The sequence below is a fragment of the Electrophorus electricus genome, chromosome 1 (genome assembly GCF_013358815.1).
Source record: "Electrophorus electricus isolate fEleEle1 chromosome 1, fEleEle1.pri, whole genome shotgun sequence".
Taxonomy (NCBI): Eukaryota; Metazoa; Chordata; class Actinopteri; order Gymnotiformes; family Gymnotidae; genus Electrophorus; species Electrophorus electricus.
In genome coordinates, this window is record NC_049535.1 from 6,326,116 (window position 1) to 6,345,939 (window position 19,824).

At 45.6% G+C, this 19,824-nt stretch overlaps 1 protein-coding gene across 1 annotated transcript; it reads left to right on the top strand.

Annotated features, from left to right (window-relative positions):
- The first annotated feature begins 717 nt into the window (after positions 1-717).
- Positions 718-19,802, top strand: il16 (interleukin 16). Its single transcript, XM_035524617.1, is given in 25 exon segments — positions 718-978; positions 4,267-4,643; positions 5,722-5,861; positions 6,062-6,194; positions 7,016-7,114; positions 7,515-7,623; positions 8,004-8,152; positions 8,622-8,732; positions 8,962-9,076; positions 9,339-9,412; positions 9,813-10,032; positions 10,589-10,706; positions 10,863-10,995; positions 11,666-11,753; positions 11,987-12,492; positions 13,383-13,439; positions 13,792-13,891; positions 14,166-14,789; positions 14,792-14,951; positions 14,953-15,342; positions 15,867-16,053; positions 17,205-17,306; positions 17,970-18,195; positions 18,283-18,408; positions 18,613-19,802. Coding segments are annotated over 25 exon segments (4,542 nt in total). The 5' UTR covers positions 718-947; the 3' UTR covers positions 18,780-19,802.
- Positions 19,803-19,824: the final 22 nt, after the last annotated feature.

A 19,824-nucleotide genomic window follows, 5' to 3' on the forward strand; every position in this document is an offset into this window, starting at 1 on the left:
GAAACAGTAAAAAGAGTGATAAAAATGTAATGCAACCAAAATGTATGAAGCATTTTCGAGATTGCAAAAGTGCATTCGTCCACAGAAATGGCTACCAACTGGTATGAAAATGCTGAGTGATTCTACAAAAAGCACATCTGGGAGCTTGCGTTTGCTGATTCTTTGTAGGTGGTTTATAATACAAAAAAGGGGAGTTGCTATTGTCCCGTATCACACCAAACTCCACAAGTTTGAGATTGTTCCCAGGCTACAGCGTGCAACAGCACCAACACTGTGCCATGATCAGCTCTGGGTTTACTAACAGAGACTGTTGTAAGCATGCATATTATATGTTTTTAGTGGGTGCGGTCTGCTAGCTTGGCAAATGTTTGAACGGTTTTGCAGCCATAAAATAACGGAGGGCCTCTTCTGACTAGGGCTTTCAGAAATAGTCACAGGCTGTTCTTAGATGCTTAAAAGGACCTCAGTAAATTACACATAACTGCCATTAAGGCTTTGCGCTATGCTTGCATGTAAAGTATGACATACAGGACAGAAGGCTGAAACTCACAGCCCAAGACAACTAATAGGACTGCGTATGCAGGAGGGCGAAAAAAAAACCAAGCATTGTGAAACAGTGTAGGTGTGAGGTCAGCGGCCGTAGGGAAAAATCTCTCTCTCTCTTGCTCGCTCTCTCTCGCACTCGCGATCTCCATGAGAGGACTCCTGTGTTTAGCTGGCTGCCTGGGACGGAGGGTGGGTGGCAGTTATAAGTGCCCAATCTCAGCTCACTGACAGAGAGAGAGAGAGAGAGAGAGAGAGAAAGAGAGAACTCTCACTCCACTCTGCACCTTTAATCACCTAGCGTAAAAGAAGTACACTTCTGCTTCTTCCCTCCAGTTGGACTTACATATGGAAGAGCTCAGCACTGTAGACAGCAGATCAGCTTTCTCCCAGACTCCACGTGGATGTTCCCAGAGGGGCTGATGGTGAGCTTCGGTGAGTGTTTCTCCTCTTTTCTATCTCCTCTAATAACAGAAATAGGACGTGCAAATAGCAAAAGAAAAAAAAAAATCCAGTCCCGTTCATCAGTCTTCCTGTTTCGAAAGCCTTGAAGCAGATGTCAGTTTGGCTTGAGGCTGCATCTGGATTCCATCTCTGGCCCTTTCAAACGCTGCTAGCTCCTTTCAGACCAACCAAACAAATCTGGTAAGAAAATGAGGTACTGTAACTTTGCGGTGCAGACTGTGGAATTGAAGCGGTAGCTGTGGCACACTGGAGCATCCCACAGCGCAGGCGGGCTCGCGTGCGGCTGGGAACACCGCCGTGCCCTGCGGAGAACTCCAGACAGCCGTGTTCATCTTAATCGGATCGGACAGACGGATCCGTTTTCTCCGGTCTCCTGATCCACGCATCCCAGAGGATCAGTGATGGAACAACGCGTTCTTCCCTAATTCACACTCTTCTGCTTTCCATTTTGCTTGAATAGAAAAGATCGGGCTCTTAAAGGAAACCTCACATCACTCACGGAAACTTTGTATACTAAACACCAATGTAACGTTCTATTGAATTAACTGGGCAGCACCGTCAGTGTCAAACTGTACAGATTTTTTCACTGAATGAGCATGTGATGGTTCTGTGAAGAACACATTTTGGAAAATGATCAAGGGTTTTTGGTCATTGGTCAGTTTCTGACCACAGGATCAGTGCTGATTGGATATTATCCATATAGTGGACAATTTTCAACACAACATCGATACTGACACAGTAGTGCATGTTGTTCTGGTATCAGCTTTATTTGGAATTTTTTAAACGGAATTTAGGGATGACCAACACAGATGGTCAATGTCAGTAAATGGACAAAGGTGCTTCTACTAAATAAGTGGTTCTGAAGCCAATTTAGGAAATTTCTATGTTCATATTAACAGATGGACAGTAAAATGTGACCGTTGTACTTGGACATACCTGTACACAGATTGCCAACATACCAGTCAATGGAGGTCATTTGCTCACACGTTTTTAGGTCTAGTTTAGGTCTAGTCAGGAAACTGGCCCAGTAGGAACTAAAAAACAAAACAGTTCTGCTGTAAGAATCATAACAGATGGTTTGAAATGTTTCACAAAATTGAGATTCTGTTGTCATGTCATGCTGGCAATGTTGCAATTAATAATCGGAATTCCTCCACAAGGCTCATGACATGGACATGCTCTGCATAGCAGCAAGAGGAAATAAACACACTGGAACATATAGTAGAATTAAACCATTCTGAAACTTGACATAGCTATTTGGCAAAATGCATTATAACCCTACAATAGTACATTACACAAATAGACATGAGAAAATACATTGTGAATCAATAATATTAGTTGTTTATGCAGTATTTGTTTCCAAAAACCCCTCCAATTACAGTTAGAATGGATAGTAGATCTGGAATTGCTACAACAGGCAGGATGAACTACATTAGCTAAAACATATGCTTTCTTTTGTAAGCCTCAGATCTGTGTGTGTGAGAGAGCACATGTTGGGCTGTGTTGTTCCAGTAACTGACTGGGGTTTGTCTGCTTAATCCAAGACACTTCTCCCCCAGAACAAGATAGCAAAAGAGTCTGCACATATAGGAGGCCCCACCTCTATCTCAGAACTCATTTCAGAACATAGCTAAAGGCCAAATCTGTCTCCCTCTCTCTCTGTGTGTCTCTCTCTGACTCTGTCTTTATTTCTCTCTCTCTCTCTCTCTCTCTCTCTCTCTCTCTCTCTCCCTCCCTCCATGACTCAGCTGGTATTACAGATGTCTGCCATTACATCAGTATTACAGTCAGCCTGTTTCAATGGACACAAGCATTCACCACGCTGCTCCCACTAAGTGAATGTACATTGCAGACCCTTCTAATGTTTGCCCTTCGGGAAACCATTTCCCCAGTAAACACAAATATCTGCTGCATGATGCATCAAACACATGGTTGCAACGACGTGGCCACGCACCACAAAGGCCAGGCTTGGCCGAGCTGATTATGGCAGGTAGCTGCCACCCAAGCCTAACTCCCCCCGGAGGTGCCAGCTTCACTCCGCATTAGAAGTGGGCATTCTTTGCATTGTGCCTCGGCCACTCGGGTGGGCTGGAGGTGGGGGGAGGGGGGTGTTGTCTGCCCTGGCCCTGGGAGAGCTGAGAGTCTCAGCTGTTGCCATTATATTCCCATGGAGTGAGTCACGCTGCTGAAGGCCTCTGGGAGCCAGTGGAGAAACCAGGCCTTTTCCATCTTTCACATGTCTCAGATGAAGGGGAAAGAGGGTTTGCTCTGTTTGCTTTGTGTTCGATACTGTTTCCGTGTAGGTGGCCATGCTGGCATGTTGTTACATGTTGTCGGATAGCTATGTGCTCAACCCCAGCAAGAAGAAACAGCATCTCTAGTGTATTATAGCAGCATTTGACCCTCTGCCTCACTATAGATGTTTGCATAAATACATTACTGTACACATACATGCATTAAATACATTAGAAACCTGTGCCAGACTGCTGTGGGCTCTAAGGCATCGAAAACGGTCTGGTAATACTTAATGTTACCAGTAGGTGGATTTTACTCAGGGAACTCCAACCCCACAAAGCTGTTGCTTTGCTTCGATGGGCATATCCCCCTATACACCCCCTCATACATACAGCGCCATTAAGTTTTTAGTCTCCTAAGGGTCAGCAAATGTATGTGAGTGGATCATCCATAATGCATGACTGCTGGAGAGTTCCGAGCGTAATGACAGGTCTGTCACGATGAGGACCCTGCGCACAGCCAGAAGCCTAACCGAGGGGTGGGAGGGTCGTGCAAGGTCTAATGACACAAATGTCTCATTCACTGCACACGACTGATTAAAAAGAGACATCCAAGGACAAAACACAACTGGAAAATATACAAATATTTGGCACGAGACAGATGCATTTAATTAAAATATAATGCCAATTTAGTGTCAGTAAGACAGTAGTTTCAGACTATGCTCCATTCCCAAAGGTCTCAGTGCAAGGTGAAATTCAGTTCAAAACGTTCAGGTTTCTGGCCGAGTCACAGTCATAAGGAATCGCGCCCCTTTTCTCTTTCCTTTCTCCCTCCTGAATGCGAAAGAAAGTGCTTTTATCTCCGGCCTATAGCCGCGCTGCTTCCACAGAACACTCAGCGCGCAGGAGAACGCCAGAACCGGACTCCTAACTGAATTTCCTAATTGCTTTCTCTCTCTCTCTCTCTCTCTCTCTCTCTCTCTCTCTCTCTCTCCCCGTCTCTCGGGCTCTCCTTCCCTCTCAGTAGAGCAGCCCTCTCCATTAGTGGCGGTGTGGCCCGCGAGAGAGCCTCCCTCTGCGGCCGTCGTCCCCGCGAGAGGCAGCTCGTGCGCGCAGAGAGCCAGGCGGATGGAGAGGGGGGCATCGGAGGCGGGCGAGCGTTCCAGGAAGCTGGCCCTTCTCTCTCGCTCCCTCATCATCTGCAGCTCCAGGACCAGCGATGATGCTGCCAGCCCAGAGAAGGCGGACGGCTACAGGGAGCGGCTCGGAGTGCACCAGGGAACCCCCTGGGAACGAGCGCCAGGGTTTCCCGAAAAGGATCTTAGCAGGAGTGCCAGCCTGCAGGCTCCAAGGAGATATGAGGACTCTAAGAAGAACGTGAGGCGATCCTTCTCCATCAAGGTAAGACTTTGAGCTGCTGGTAGAACATCGCTGGTGTCATTACATGAAACTCCTCATTATGCACTAATTAACTACGCATCTGTTTAAGATCTGATTAATTTAACTTAATGAACAGATGTATCAGGGCATGGAAGGAAGCTTCTTTTGATATGCCTGCTCTGATGCAGAGACTGAGTCCTGAACATTTTCAAACTGCTCTGATCAGAGATTTTCGCACTATTTAGCAGGAACTTATGAAGTGACTTTTTAAACTGTACACAGGTCCTTGTAAATAACAATCACACAGACGAGCGCGTTTGGAGACAACGGGCCTGTGCTCGGTTATACCCGCACAAAAGAGGGCTTGTTTTGGTCGGCGGGCAGCCGAGAACTTGTGCAGGTCTCATAAGACGTTCTGGTGATGTCACGGGGGCCAGAGGCAAATAAACTCCCAAAGCCCCACATAGCTTTGCTGCCTGATACGCTGATAAACCTCTCTCTCCCTGACCTCTGCACAACAGATACAGACTGTTAAAGCACTAAGACTGTCATGAGACACGTGTCTACCATTAAATATCCATTTAGGAGGAATATTTTCCTCCTGGCTCATGAATAACAGCTATTTGTCTTATGTTACAATGTATCGAAAGTTGTTGCAAGTTTACAGGAATCGAACCCGTGACTGTGATGGCAACCTGCTCTACCAAGTGAGCTACAAGCCTCAACTACTTTAAACATCTACTATGATTCATACTATTGGGAAAGCCCAATGTGGTGTCTTCACAAGTTGAAAGAAAGACTTAATGTTTCCTAAAGCACTTCTATTAAATCTGAATGCCCAGCAATAACGTGAATGCCCTATTTTTGTGCCAGTCGGCGCAATATTGCATTATTCTTTTTTACAGGAGCACTATAAATGCTCTGTAATTAAAGTGCAACCATGTGGTTCATGTTCTAATAAAACACAGTTATTGTGGGTGTATTTCTCAGGTGTCAGACTGGGGGGGGGGGTCTTGATGTCAGATGGAAAAAGTGGTCTCTGTGTAACAGAATAGTGGTCTCCTTGTTGGAGTGTTTCTGATTCTGTTTATTGGAGCAGGAGAGCAGTTTCTGGAGAATGTGCGTGGCTGCCGCAGAAGAGAGGTGCCCAGTGGAGCCTCCAGTGGGCGATAACCACCTCCAATCTGGTGACAATGTCATTGCTCTCAGCCATGTGCGAAATGGTGGGCAGTTATGCAGGTAATAAAAAAAGCAGCATAATTTGATCATCAGCATAGCATTGGTTTTTATTATGCGAAGGGAGGGAAAGGTTTAATGTTTTGTGTAAATACACACATACAAGCCCACAAACACACACACACACACACACACATGCACGCACTCTCACACATAAATACAAGAGCACTAATGGACGTTATTTGCTTTTTCTCACTCTCTAGGGACACTTACATCCACTGTGGTGAGAGGCTGGCCCCATTTAATGGGCAGGTAATAAACGGCCACACGAAGCTCGAGCCTGAGTTGGAGAGACAGTCCACAATGCACGCCGTCTTCAGAACAGCCAGTGCTGAAGTAAGCCATGTGATTCACATTCTCTCCCATGTCCCCAAATGCTCTGCCACTGATCCCTGATCACTCACCCTGCTCAGATTTGGAAGGTTTAGGATGGATTTTGCTGGGAAAGCTGGTCCTAGGTCAGTATTAAAGGTCAGGTCTGTGACATTTCAACCATACCAGAACCTCATTCGACCCCCAGAAGGGCCGACGACCTCCTACATGGTAGACAGCTGAAGCGGCCCTCGCGTTGCTAACACACCAGCGGTTTTTCTCAAACAAAACCTCTGTTGTCAGACCAAGAATAGCTGGCCTCAAACAACACGCTGTTCATTTGACCACAAAAAGAATCAGATGGCTTAGATGAAAAAAAGTGGACAAACACTAGCGTTAACAGGGCTAGAAAAAAGCACAGTGTGCGTTTGCATCAACAAACCTTTCATAAGGACCGGGACTGAAGCTGAATCCGACAGAAGACTGTGACCTCAAACCATGTTCTCTTCTAAAAGAGGACCAGCAGGCAGAGCAGAGACCGTCACTTGGGCTCTGGAAGATCAAAGGCTGAAAGGAACCCTGGATCTTTCTGCACACTGTGGCAGTGTGTCACCCAACCTGTCCCTTTTTAACGTGGGAATTATTATTTCGAGCCTAAATGTCATGACACAGTGAGAAATGCATTTCCTACAAATGACTTTCACACCTTCTCTCTACAACACGCCGTGTAAAGGGTTGCACTATGGAAACTTGATGAACACCAGGGACACGTTTCGCCCCTCACTTTCCCGCCGGTCCTTATGGCAGCCCTTACCAATATGGCTGTGTTTACTTTTCCCCCGAAGGTTTTCTCCCCGTGCGAGATGAATGGGCCGGCTCTGAACGGCAGCTTCAGTGATCCCTTGGCCTACAGAGATGATCTGAGGAACAGCACTCACATGAAGGTGAATATTGTTATTATTATTATTATTATTATTATTATTATTATTATTATTATATAGCACCTTTCTCATACTCAAGGATACTTTATAGATATATATTCGCTTTTTTACAATCACTCACACACTGATGAGAAGCAGCAGACTATTTGCACACAACGTACTCTTAGTTGGCAACCACAGCCCCCCTGAGGGACTGCACCGGTCCAGGGGAAGGGGAGCATGAACTCTATTGTAGGATAAAGGCGATTACGCACGTTGTTAAAAGCGTTTTTGTGAGAAAATGTATTTATGAGGGGTTGCTGAATATATCAATTTCATTACATACACATGGTGTTTGTGTGTGGTTGTTTGTGGATGTGTGATTGTGTGTGTGTGTTTGTGTGCGTGGTTCATTCGAACAAAGGCACCCATTATACAGGTATCAGAGGTTAACAACAAAAGCTGTGAGTTGGATATCAAAGAGGAAGACTCCCAAGGAATAGTTTGCAAGAGGAATCGCTCCAGCTCCACAAGTTAGCCTCTCTCTCTCTCTCTCTCTCTCTCTCTCTCTCTCTCTCTCACACACTCACACACACACACACACACACACACACACACATATCTCTTATACTGTTTCATATGGCATTTCTACTGACTTCTGTGTTAATACAGCTAATGTCATGAGACATCACCACCTAACCCAATGCGCCTGCCGTTCAAATGCCAGTACAGTAAATGAAGTCTTTTATTACATAATAAGCTTCTAAGTCATTAAACTAGAGGCATTTTCGAACCTTTTACAAACAGGCCATTCTCTGGCCGGTCTGCGTGTTATGCTCCTATCAGAGTAGTGGGAAACGCCTCTGTTGCCTCTGTAATGGCTCTCCCGGTCACGTGCTCTCCCTTTGTTTAGGTGTCCATCCGTACTGGATCGGAGACTTGGACACCATCATCGCGAAGACTCCAGAACTGTTTCCCTGCTGCAGCCATGGCACTGCAGGCTTCTATGGCAACAGGAAGTCTCTCTCCCAGCAGCTGGAATTCCCTCACAGCGTTCCACAGGTTCAGGATTAGTGGCAATTGGCAATTAGTGAGAATGGGATTATGTAATTGGGGTGGAATATGTTTTTATATCAGCACAGATTATTGGTGCATAGTTTGTGAGGTTAAATGTTGACCTAGGGTTTTATGTTTACACTTTAACTGAACATTTTGTTATAATTTACTTTACATCAATCTTAATAATTGCACACATTATGACATGAACTATGACTAGGCAAACTAGGTAATAAGAGTAGGCCCTAGGCTTTGATTGTAGGACTCTAGTGTAATATTCGTGTGCCTTCACATTTCCTGATGCGCTTGTGAGCTTCACTCTTTCTAATGGAGCGACTGCGCACTGCTTTTGAGCCGCTGCTCTTCATGTGTTCACGTGGCTGATATAAACAGGCAATAAAGCCAATGTCAGCATGTCAGTTTGGTTTGTTGTTGACTCGTTTATGGGTGTTGTGCATTCTGTGTGTCTCGGCAGGCAGTACCTCGCCCCTCTCGCTCGCTTAGCTCGGCCCATTTGGTTCATTCCTGTAGCAGTGTGCAAGCATTCATCATCTGTAACATAGTCTTAATGAAAGCACCCGGCAAGGTAAACACACACACACACACACACACACACATTCACACTAGACTAACTGATTGCCTGTAGTTGCCTCTACATGTCTACATCACCCAATCACCCATCTATCCATCGTGCTTGCAGTGGTTACAGATATTGAATGATTATTATGTATTGATTACTCCTTGCTATAAATGGCAATAGCTGTGCGCTTACTTCATGAGCGCCCCTGTTCCGCCTTCCCTGTTGGTCTTGCCAGGGTCTGGGGTTCAGCATCGTGGGAGGTCGTGACAGCATCTACGGCCCAATGGGAATCTATGTCAAGACCATCTTCCCTGGCGGAGCGGCTGCAGCCGACGGGAGACTACAGGAAGGTGCAGCAAAGAACACTTAGCACACTCCACCCACTCCACCCACTCACTTCACCCACCCCACCTACCCACTTACTACACCCACCCACTTCACCCATTCACTCTACTCACTCCACTCACTCATTCCAACTATGTTTCCACATATTTCATCCATCCGTCCAGAACAAATGCACAGTGTATCCAATCAAAATTTGAACCAATAATACCATTGTTATATGTGTTAACTTCCCTTTACCTAACTCCATCAAATACCTGTGTTTTGTAGGAGATGAGATTCTGGAGCTGAATGGAGAATCTCTGCATGGTCTTAAACATGACGATGCATTACACAGGTTCAAGGTGAGTTCTGCGATGTCCCTCGTCCTGTTTTCAGGATCTTGTCCTCTAACAATTAAATAGTTAAAAACTATTAATCTTATTATGTTTCACTTACATTTTCTTAATAGACTCAGTCTTGCTTTGCTAAAATTTGCCAGGTTACTCATTAATATGCATAACACTGACCAATTTCACATCCATCCCTCCATCTCACCATCCATCCATCAATCCACCCACCCATCCAGGATTTTTACCAGGCTAAGTGTGCATTTGACCAAAATTAACACTGACCGAAGTTCACATCTGTCCACCCATCCAACCATTAATCCACCCATCATGCATCTGTCTGTCCTTGCATCATTGTTCAAGTCCATTTCTCCATCTCTCTCTCTCTCTCTCTCTCTCTCTCTGCTTTCTGAAGCAAGTGAAGAAGGGTCTGCTGACCCTGGTGGTGAGGACCAGTCTGCGGTCAGGAGCCCTGTCTGGCAGCCAGACACAGGTGGCCCAGCTGTGCCGCTCCAGATCCCTGAGCTCAACCACCGGCATCAGCAGGGCCAGCGCTGACCTGGCTGATCGTACCTGCTTCGGCAACCCAGCCAAGCCTCGGGATCGCATCATGATGGACATCACTCTACAGAAGGGTTTGTGTCAGTAACTGCGCTCGAGTTTAGTCTCACTATACTATTAGTATACTGAATCCAGAGCTCCTCTGGTCTGGTGGATCTGCTAGAGAAGAATGGTTTAAAAAACTGCTACTGGGATGACAGATTTCTCTGCAATGAGAACATTAAGTACAGCAACAGTCCCTTAGCTGTGAAGGAGATGACATTCATTGTGTTTGTATATAGAGGATGGTGTGGTGACCTTCATTGTGTGCTTGTATATAGAGAATGGTGGGGTGACCTTCATTGTGTGTTTGTATATAGAGGATTTTGTGGTGACATTCATTGTGTGTTTGTATATAGAGGATGGTGGGGTGACCTTCATTGTGTGTTTGTATATAGAGGATTTTGTGGTGACATTCATTGTGTGTTTGTATATAGAGGATGGTGGGGTGACATTCATTGTGTGTTTGTATATAGAGGATGTTGGGGTGACATTCATTGTGTGCTTGTATATAGAGGATGTTGGGGTGACATTCATTGTGTGCTTGTATATAGAGGATGTTGGGGTGACATTCATTGTGTTTGTATATAGAGAATGGTGTGGGCTTGGGTATCGGGTTGTGCTGTGTTCCATCTGCTGAAGGCTGCCCTGGCGTCTACATTCACACCCTGTCGCCGGGCTCCGTGGCACACATGGATGGCCGTTTGAGGTCAGTGCATATTCATTTTAATAACCACACAACAGGCCCTTGGAATCAGAAGAGAGAAGCTGTCTCAACGCCATTCTGCCCTGCAAACGGGGACACGGCAGGACCCGTGACTCTGACCTCTCCCTCTCTCCCTCCGTGTGTAAATGTATGTTTCAGATGTGGTGATGAGATCGTGGAGATCAATGACACAGTGGTCTGTAACATGACGCTGAACGATGTGTACACAGTTCTGAGCCAGTGCAACCCGGGTCCAGTTCAGGTCATCATCAGTCGCCACCCCGACCCGAAAGTAAGTCTGGCCTTCCATCTGTAACCCATGGGTGTGGAGTTTTTCATGGTTCTTCACAGTTGTTTCTAGAATATCTATCGAAGTGTGTACACCTCTATACAGCTGCCTGTTAGCACAGTGCAAAGCTATGCTAGGAATGTAAGAAAGGTAAGAACTTCACCATGTTTATTTGGCACCAACATGACTGGAGAGAAACACTTTTTTCTTACTTAATGTATTTTGCTTGTTACATTTGCTAGTTGTCACTGAAATTCAGGTTGTCAGGAATTCAGGTATTCTCCCAATGGTATGATCAATGGTGTATTGCCTTACATTATTATATGTTTTATACATTGCTCTGTTTTTATGTTTGTATTAAATTTTGAACTGCGCAAACAGAACAGATTGACTATTAGACAACCTCTGGTGCATCAACAGTAATGTTGATTGATGTCAGCATTACTGATGACATACTGATTAATGGATTTCCCTGGCTAAATTAACAAACATAAAATTGATTAAAATTTAATTTTGTATGTGTGTGTGTGTGTGCGCACGTGTGTGTGTGCGTGTGTGTGTGTGTGTGTGCGTGTGCGTGTGCACGTGCTTTTGTGTGTGTGTGTGTGTGTGTGTGTGTGTGTGTGTGTGTGTGTGTGTGTGTGTGTGTGTGTGTGTGTGTGTGTGTGCATAGGTTTCAGAACAGCAGCTGAATGAGGCCATTGCTCAGGCAGTAGAGAACAGCAAACTGAAGCGAGACAAGAGTCAGTGGAGTGTGGATGGTAAGAATGCTTTAGCCACCATGCACGAACCCCGACATCCACCAGAATACACCTCCCACCTAGAGTCTCACTAAAGTCTTATAAAAGCATTTCTACAGAGAGACTTAGAATCTTACAAAGCAAGTCAATTCCCAGGCCTTCATTAGTTCAGCTGCACTAAAGTGTCTGGTTTCAGTCGATTCACTGGTACAGCACGCTAGACTGTGCCAGTCTGATCTCAAGTCCGATCTCAGGTCTGAGACGGTTGGACCCCTGCTCACATGGCAGGCAGAAATGTGAGCGCTGCCTGGATCGGAATCACAGCCAACTGACCAGCAGACGGGTCCAGAAGCCAATGGTCCGCTCCTGCAGCGAGGGTGCCTACAGCCAGCGCTGCGCCCCGCCCGGTACCACCACCCCAATGTACCACCCTTACCCCGAACGCATCACCAGGGTGCACAGCATAGACGTCTCCATGACAGCCGGCTGCGAGGTCCCGGCCAACGGCAGGCTGTCCTTGACGTGCGTGGACGATGACTACAACGTCCCTCACAGCTTTGCGGCGAGCCCGGCTGGCCAGCTGGCGTTTAGACATGACTGCGGATAGGGGGAGGGGTTCAGGGCAAGGCCACGGTCCCTGCCACGGAGGTACTGCCGCCAACAGGATGTCACCAAGGAGGAGGCGTTCACCGACTCGAGTGACTCCAGTCGAGGTTCACCAGTGAAGGTGGAAGAACCGCTGCCTTCGCAAAGCTGTCAGGTACAGCTTTGTGCATTTATATCTACTTTGAGCAGATATTGTGGGTCAGATATTAAAACCTTTGAGCAGGTGAGGGTCAGACACTGAATAAAAGAATAATAAAGAATAAAATAGTTCATGGTCCTTTCTTCCCGCAGTGAAATAAGAACTGGTGGCAGGTTAAAGGTTTAAAGGATTTTTCTAATAAGTCCTTTGTTAATGTGTTTTTAATGTCATAAGCGTTAAGCACATTAAATGTTTCGTTTGGGGAAGTCAGCACTGCTGTTACTTCTGCATCGGCCCTAATTCCACTAAAGAGAAGGATGTGGCAAACTGAGACAAGAGAATTGCCCAAAAATGGTATCTGCGTGAGAGAAGGCGTGATCAGCTCATCTGCACTCCTTCATAGCACTGCTGCTGTGCTCACTAAGGGGCCGTGTTTAAGGCATATGGTGAGACACATTTACAAATAAAGCATGTGGATCAAAATAGAATGCTTAGTTGTCTGGAATATCATATTTAAAATGTTCACATATACGTGTGCATATCCTGCAGTTACTTCTGCTGTTACTTTACCTAAAACAGCAGTGATGTAAATACTCTCTTAACTAGTATTCATTTGTCTGTCCTGGGTTTCTGGGTTCTAGCAGTTCTGGAGTATATGTACAAAGTTTTGAGAAGGATCTCATGGCTCACATTTAAGAATATGTGTGGGATTGAAATACTTCCTCTTTCTGGGCTGCCGAATCTGGTGCACAAATACTCTAGCGCACAACTCTGGATTGCAAAGATTTCTATTTAACATAAAATGTTCACATTCTTTTTTTTTGTCTTACACAACTGGAATCGAATGGTATTTCAACCGATGTTTTTTTTCTTCTGCTGTCTCTGGTCTCTCCACATGCTTCTAGTTGTTCTGCAGTTTATACAAGGCTTTGAGAAAGATCTCAAGTCTTCTCTTTAAGAATGTACGTGGGATTTTAAATATTTCCTTTTATCTCGGCTGCTGATTCTCATGCACGGGGATGACAGTGCAAAAACTTTATGTATGACCTAGTCACTACTTCGCGACATGCACAAGGGAAAACCTTGGTTTCAATCCATAATTCTAGTAAACGTGTTGTACTGAGTTAAATCCATTCTCTTGTCCTAGTGAAAGTGCTTCGCATGGAGCATGCCTATTGCAGCGTGTGGCCTGACTGTCCTGTCTGCATCGGTGGTGCATGTCACAATGATGCTAAGCGGATGCGTTTCTACACCTTTGTTGAGGCCATGCAAAGAGTGTCAAAATCACCCAACTATTTCCTGTTTGTGTGGCAGGAAGTGGGCGAGCGTTTGGAGGGAACAGATGCAATATTCTCTGAATGTATCGTTGCCGCCGCGAATGACAGCACAGTGGGGGAGAGCAAACAACTCAGAGGTATGGTATACATTTAACTGGCGTTAATATGTTTATATGTTATTAGGTCATCCATGACAAATAAATCATCTTCCTCATATTAAGATTATCAGAATGATTACAAAGATAAACATACTTCCACCCTCTAGATATCGATCACTGAGACTTGTTAACTGAGATTATAGTATTACACTTCCTAGTTAGGATGATATATTTTACTTACACTGTTGCAGCCTGTTATGTTACTGAGTGAATTCTCCGTGTAGTATATTTGGCTGGTGTACCTGTGTTTTAGACTTGGAGTCCCCCAGTCAAGTTTGCAGTCCAACTAAGAGAGCTGTCCTGAGACGGCAAGGCTGTGTGGAATCGAACCCTGATCAGCAAACCGACCCCTGGATTAGAAGATTAGCAGACAACCCTGAAAGGTACCTGTGCCATCCCAAAACCATGAGCGACCACAACAGGAATAACGAGATCAGCGGCACAGTCTCTGAGACTGCGGACAGCTTGAAATCTGAGGAAAAGAAGGGGCCCCCCGTAGCCCCCAAACCTGCTTGGGTACGCCAAGGCCTCAGGAGTATTAAATATGGACAGTCGCCAGCCGAGGCATTTAAGCCCCCAGGCAGTAGGGGCCAGGATGTTGGAAAGACTTTTGGAGTTAGTCTTAGGGCCACTTCATCTGCAGCCAATCTATCATTTAAACAAAAGCTCAGCTCGTTCGAGACTTTTTCAAATACTGACGTGGCAGAGAAGACTAGCAGAAAGCACGCCCCATCCTCTTTACTTCCACGGATGGAGAGAGGCCAGGCTACGGTTGAGAAGGCAAAGCCGGAAGACCCCAACAACACAAGGAAAAGTGGAACCACCGAGCTCAACAAGGAGGACAACGAAAAGGCATCCTCCGGTTTTGCATTTCCACCCTCACAGTCGAGTCGCCTTCTGAAATTGAGCAAGCATCCTCTGAAAAATCAGATGTTGTCCCAAAGACCAGCAATCTGAATGCGGTTGAAAAGACATCCGATGATTCCACCAGCCCTCCGGCAGAGCCTCCATCTGCTGTTGAAGATGAGGAGGAAAACTCAGAAAGACTCGACAGCCCTCGGTCACTGTCCCAGAAGATCCAGCAGTTCTAAAGATCCTCCCTCGGAAAAGCCCCCCTCGCCAGAGAGCTCCAGCAGTCACGCTGCAACCCTAAGAACCAGAAGTCTACCCTTGAATGCTTCAGATGGCCACAACCAGGGTGGACTGGAAGGGGACAGCCTTGAGATCATCCTGTCCTTCAGCACCCAGGTGTCCTGTGCCCTGATGCGTTCCATGCAGTCTCTTCCACACTCCCCATGCCCCAGCCTCAGCAATCCATGGGGTGCCATGCCTGGATCTCACCCTGACACCACAGATGAAGAGAGTTTGTTGGCTGAGAAGCTTCCATTCTCCCCTGTGCCAGACAGCAGTGAAAAAGGCTTCTCTGTGAGGTATGCTGTTGCTTGCAAGCATCACTAAGAACCACATGGGAGTAGTATCTGAGGTACACCTGTTTTCTGTATAACACAGTTGTTTGACAACCAAGTGTTGTGAGTGCACTCAGAGGAGGGAGTTGTAGATTTCTTTTATCCTGTGTGCAAGAGTTATGATACAGTCTCTTTGATGTGAAACTGGATGAGGAAATGAAGCTTGGCTGTCTTAGACTGATAGAACAGACACTTATCTAAAGTTCCTTTTCTGTATGAAGATAACCTCATGCAAGCAATTACCAATCATACATTATCAATTCACTTTCCTTTTAAATACATGCAATCTAAACACATTCTTTAGAAGAATGTTTTGAAAATGGAATCAAAATGATTACAAACTGTACAAGGGAAATTTAAACACGCTTGCAGCTTCTGCAATGCGCAACCGGAGATTCTGCATGTTGTTGGTAAAAAAAAAAACCCAGCCTCAGCTCAACAGCAAGGCCAACCTCTTAGGCAATTTCTGGTTTTGATTTGGCTAATAGCCTTGCTGAACTGAGAGAGTGCACTATTGAGAGAGGAGAAGAGTCTGAGAAAGAGGACCGTGGCCCCGAGCGACCCCTGACCACACCCTCCGCAGCGTGCGCCCAATCGGTGATCTCAGCCCTTCCGCCTCAGGAAATCCAGAAGATGATACAAGAGGTGAAGGATCTCGACGAGGACACCTTAAAGGTAAGCGAGCTGTCAAGCCGAGGGGAGTGGTACGAGACACACGCTGCCAATCGCTAATCCCTCAAACCTCGTGCATTCTGCATGAGAGCCACACACCAGGCGACGCTGCGTAATTGCTAAACGATCTGCATACTGTGTCACAAAACTAATTAAAGCCAGTTATACAAGCTATTACTGAAACGGATTACAAGTAATCAGCAAACTGGCCGCATCTTACAAAGAAAGCGGATGGAGACATCAGCAAGCCATTAACATGCCAGAAGTACTTTTCACGACATCCGGTTCAAATTAAATTTTCTGTTTGCTGAGGTCTATACCGAAGTCTGTGCTTATCGGTAAAGAACCCGCCTTAGTGTTCGAGGCTGCAGAAACACATTAGCAGCGTGCAGTAAGAGAATGGTGGGACTATTAACCGCTATAGCAGAGAAGATAGCAGAGCTGCCATCAAGATCCCCTAATAGCAGAGGGCTTCTATGAAGCTTTCAAGCTTTTGCAGCGCGTCCACCCTGTTTGTTCACCAAAGTGCTTCTCCCTCCTCCCCAAGAGGAGACCTTGGCTCGCTTCTGTGCTAAACTGTAGGCGTTTCTCCTGTTTACACTGTATGTCACTACCAGTCGTCTCTTTTAGGGCCGCCACCTGTGTAGCAAGGAGATGACTCAGCTCACTGCAGGGTTGTTGTTTGTTTTTTTTTACAAGGAGAGCGGGAAAGACGGTTAGATTTCTTCACAGAGGGCTTTTATGGGCATTAACAAGACAGAAGTACTACTGAGGCTGAAAAGAGTACGCAAAGTAGGCTGCTGTGTTTGGGAGAGCTATTCGTCTTCCAGCAGCACAATAACCGTTTTTTTTTTTTTTTTTTTTTTTTTTTTTTAAGCAAGCTAACACAGCCGTGCTGACACGCCCCCATCTGGAAACCATCACAGAGGCAGCTGCTATTTACATAGCAATAAGCCTATGATCTCTTCATGAATGCTAACCATTCTCCACGACATTGCATAACAACATCTCTGGCAAACGGATCATAGCGTCGTCATTAACGTGCTGCAGGCCGTACCAGACGCGCTAACGCACCACACATTTTATTGGCTGGGAAGCAGCGCAAAGCTTCGTCTTGCTGACAGATTCACCATTGAGTTACTCTCCTCCGTCAGCAACTGGAAGACATCCATGTCGTGATTCTGCATAAGGAGGAAGGTGCTGGCTTGGGTTTCAGCATCGCTGGAGGTATCGATCAGGAGAACAAAGCGACTACGGTGCGTAAGACCTCCACACACGTCAATCTCCTCGGGGGGGGGGGGGGGGGGGGCGTGGCAAATGACTGCCACGCCATAGGATTGGCTGTGTCTAAAACGCTAACTGGCAATCCTCTGGGATCTAGTGAAAGGACCGCGGACATAACGGGTTTTAACACATTGATTGTTTCACTGGGAAGTACACCGGGATTCAGTCCCCCCCCCCAAAGGTTATGCAATTGTACTTTAGTTTATATATTGAATTAACTGTTGACATATATTTCAGTGGCTGTAATCCAATCTGAGATCAACATCTGATCAGATAGCTTTCAGGAAATAGGCTCATCTGAATTTTTTATCTATCTATCTATCTATCTATCTATCTATCTATCTATCTATCTATCTATCTATCTATCTATCTATCTCTCTCTCTCTCTCTCTCTCTCTCTCTCTCTCTCTCTCTCTCTCTCTCTCTCTCTCTCATATCTTTGTTGAGTCACTGCAACTGTGTCTTTACTCCTAAAGAAGTTAATACTGCAAGCGCTCACTTTCCTTTGTGCTTGAAGTCCAGAAAACAATGTTGCGGCGCTTCTTACCGGCTACCATCGTGTAATAACCAGTTTGCTGAGGTTAAGACCTTCCACCTGGTCGTTTCATCCCCGCCACTGTGCTGAACTCTTCCAGGTTCACAAGGTCTTTCCCCACGGTCTAGCGGCCCAGGAGGGCACCATCGAGAAAGGAGACGAGGTGCTGTCCATTAATGGGCAGACGCTGAAGCACGTGAGGCACGGCGATGCCACGGCGACGCTCCGGCAGGCGCGCGACCTGAAGCAGGCCGTGGTGGTGGTGTGCAAGAGCAGAACAGCGGGGGCCGACGGGGGCACGAGCACTAACGAGCCCGGCTGCGCAGGTAAAGGAGCGCAGTCGGATTCTTTCGTCCTCTCTCTTAAAGGTCTAGTACGTGGCGGAACGTTAATGTCATTCTTTCTGCTGGTAGATGAAGGTGGCGATGTCCTCACCCTGGAGTTGGAGAAGAACGCGGGTGGAGTAGGGTTTAGTCTGGAGGGAGGAAAAGGCTCCATTCATGGAGACAAACCCCTCATCGTCAGTAGAATTTTCACAGGTAAGACTGATGCAACTTCAGTACATCAGTACATCTTCAGTAAACTCGAACTCCACACGTGCTTATGCCATTCGTTTAGCGGAAAACTTGCATTCCGTGTCACGATAACAGATGATCGACTGAATCCGACTTGATCTGAGATCCTAGGAGCCGTGTTTGTAAGATGGCCATCTTTACCATAATGGGTATGTCTGTGTGTTGTAGGCAGCTCAGCAGAGCAGAAGGGCCTACAGGTTGGTGACGAGCTGCTACAGGTTGAGGACTCGGTTCTGCAAGGCCTCACACGCTTGGAAGCCTGGACCCTCATTAAGGGCCTTCCCGACGGTCCGTTCACAATCAGTTTTGGAAGAAAGAAAGATGAACAGAGCTAATTCCCAGTTGTTTTCCTAAATCACTGTTAAAAAACCCAGAAATGAAGCATGAAGAAAGTTGGGCATAAATTAAGCCTCGTCTTGATGTCTAGTGGAATTCGGTCCAAAGCTAATGAAATGCTCTAAAGCCGTTTAGCTGAATGCAGCCTTAGATAAACTTAATCTATTTTCCAGAAGCTCTGTGCTTCTCTCAGAAGGAAGTGTTTTGCCATGCTGTGGGGTCATTGCCATTTGTTGACCGTAGATTTGGGGTTGAGTTGTAGAAAAACAAGAAAGCAAAAAAAAGGAGAATAATTCTGCTTTAAATTTTTTAGCCATGCTACCACTTGTTGAATCATGTAAAGACGAATTTAAGCCTTTACCATATTAAGACTAACTTTTCTCTCTCTCTCTTTCATATATAAATATAAATAAATGTCCAAGGCCAAGTTGAATCTAATCCAGTGTACAGAGAGCTGGCCCATTCTGGCGTTAGACGCCAGTACTGGTGTACTGTACACCTGAAACCAAGCGAATGTTTTTTAAAAATATAGTTCTTGTAAACATTGTTTCAAAATGTGATTTCTATACATTGAAGTTCTGAACATACACATACTGCCTTTGTACTGTTGTACAGCCATGGTCAGATTCCTCTGAACTGGATTCCTCTTGTTTGTCTGTTTTAAGAGTCTTGCATGCACCCTGTAGATGGAGATCTAAAACTATTTGTATGCTATCTAAACATTTAACTAGATCCTCATCTGATATCCTTAACTTTGAGTATGAGGCTCATATGAGGCTTTTCACACACATGCAAAAACCAAACACAGGGCATAAACTAAATGTTTCCTCTCAACAAATGCAATAATTTCAGACACACAGCATTGTTCCTCATTACAATAATAGGAATTGTATTTATTTTTTAGGTTCTTAAAAGCAATGGTACATCAAAAATGATTCAAGTTCCCATTAAAGACTGGGTGTTATTAATCTTTTCCTTTTGTACAGAGTAAGTTCCTAATAAATAAGAAGATACCTTTTGAATTGTCTGGAATTTTTACCCCTC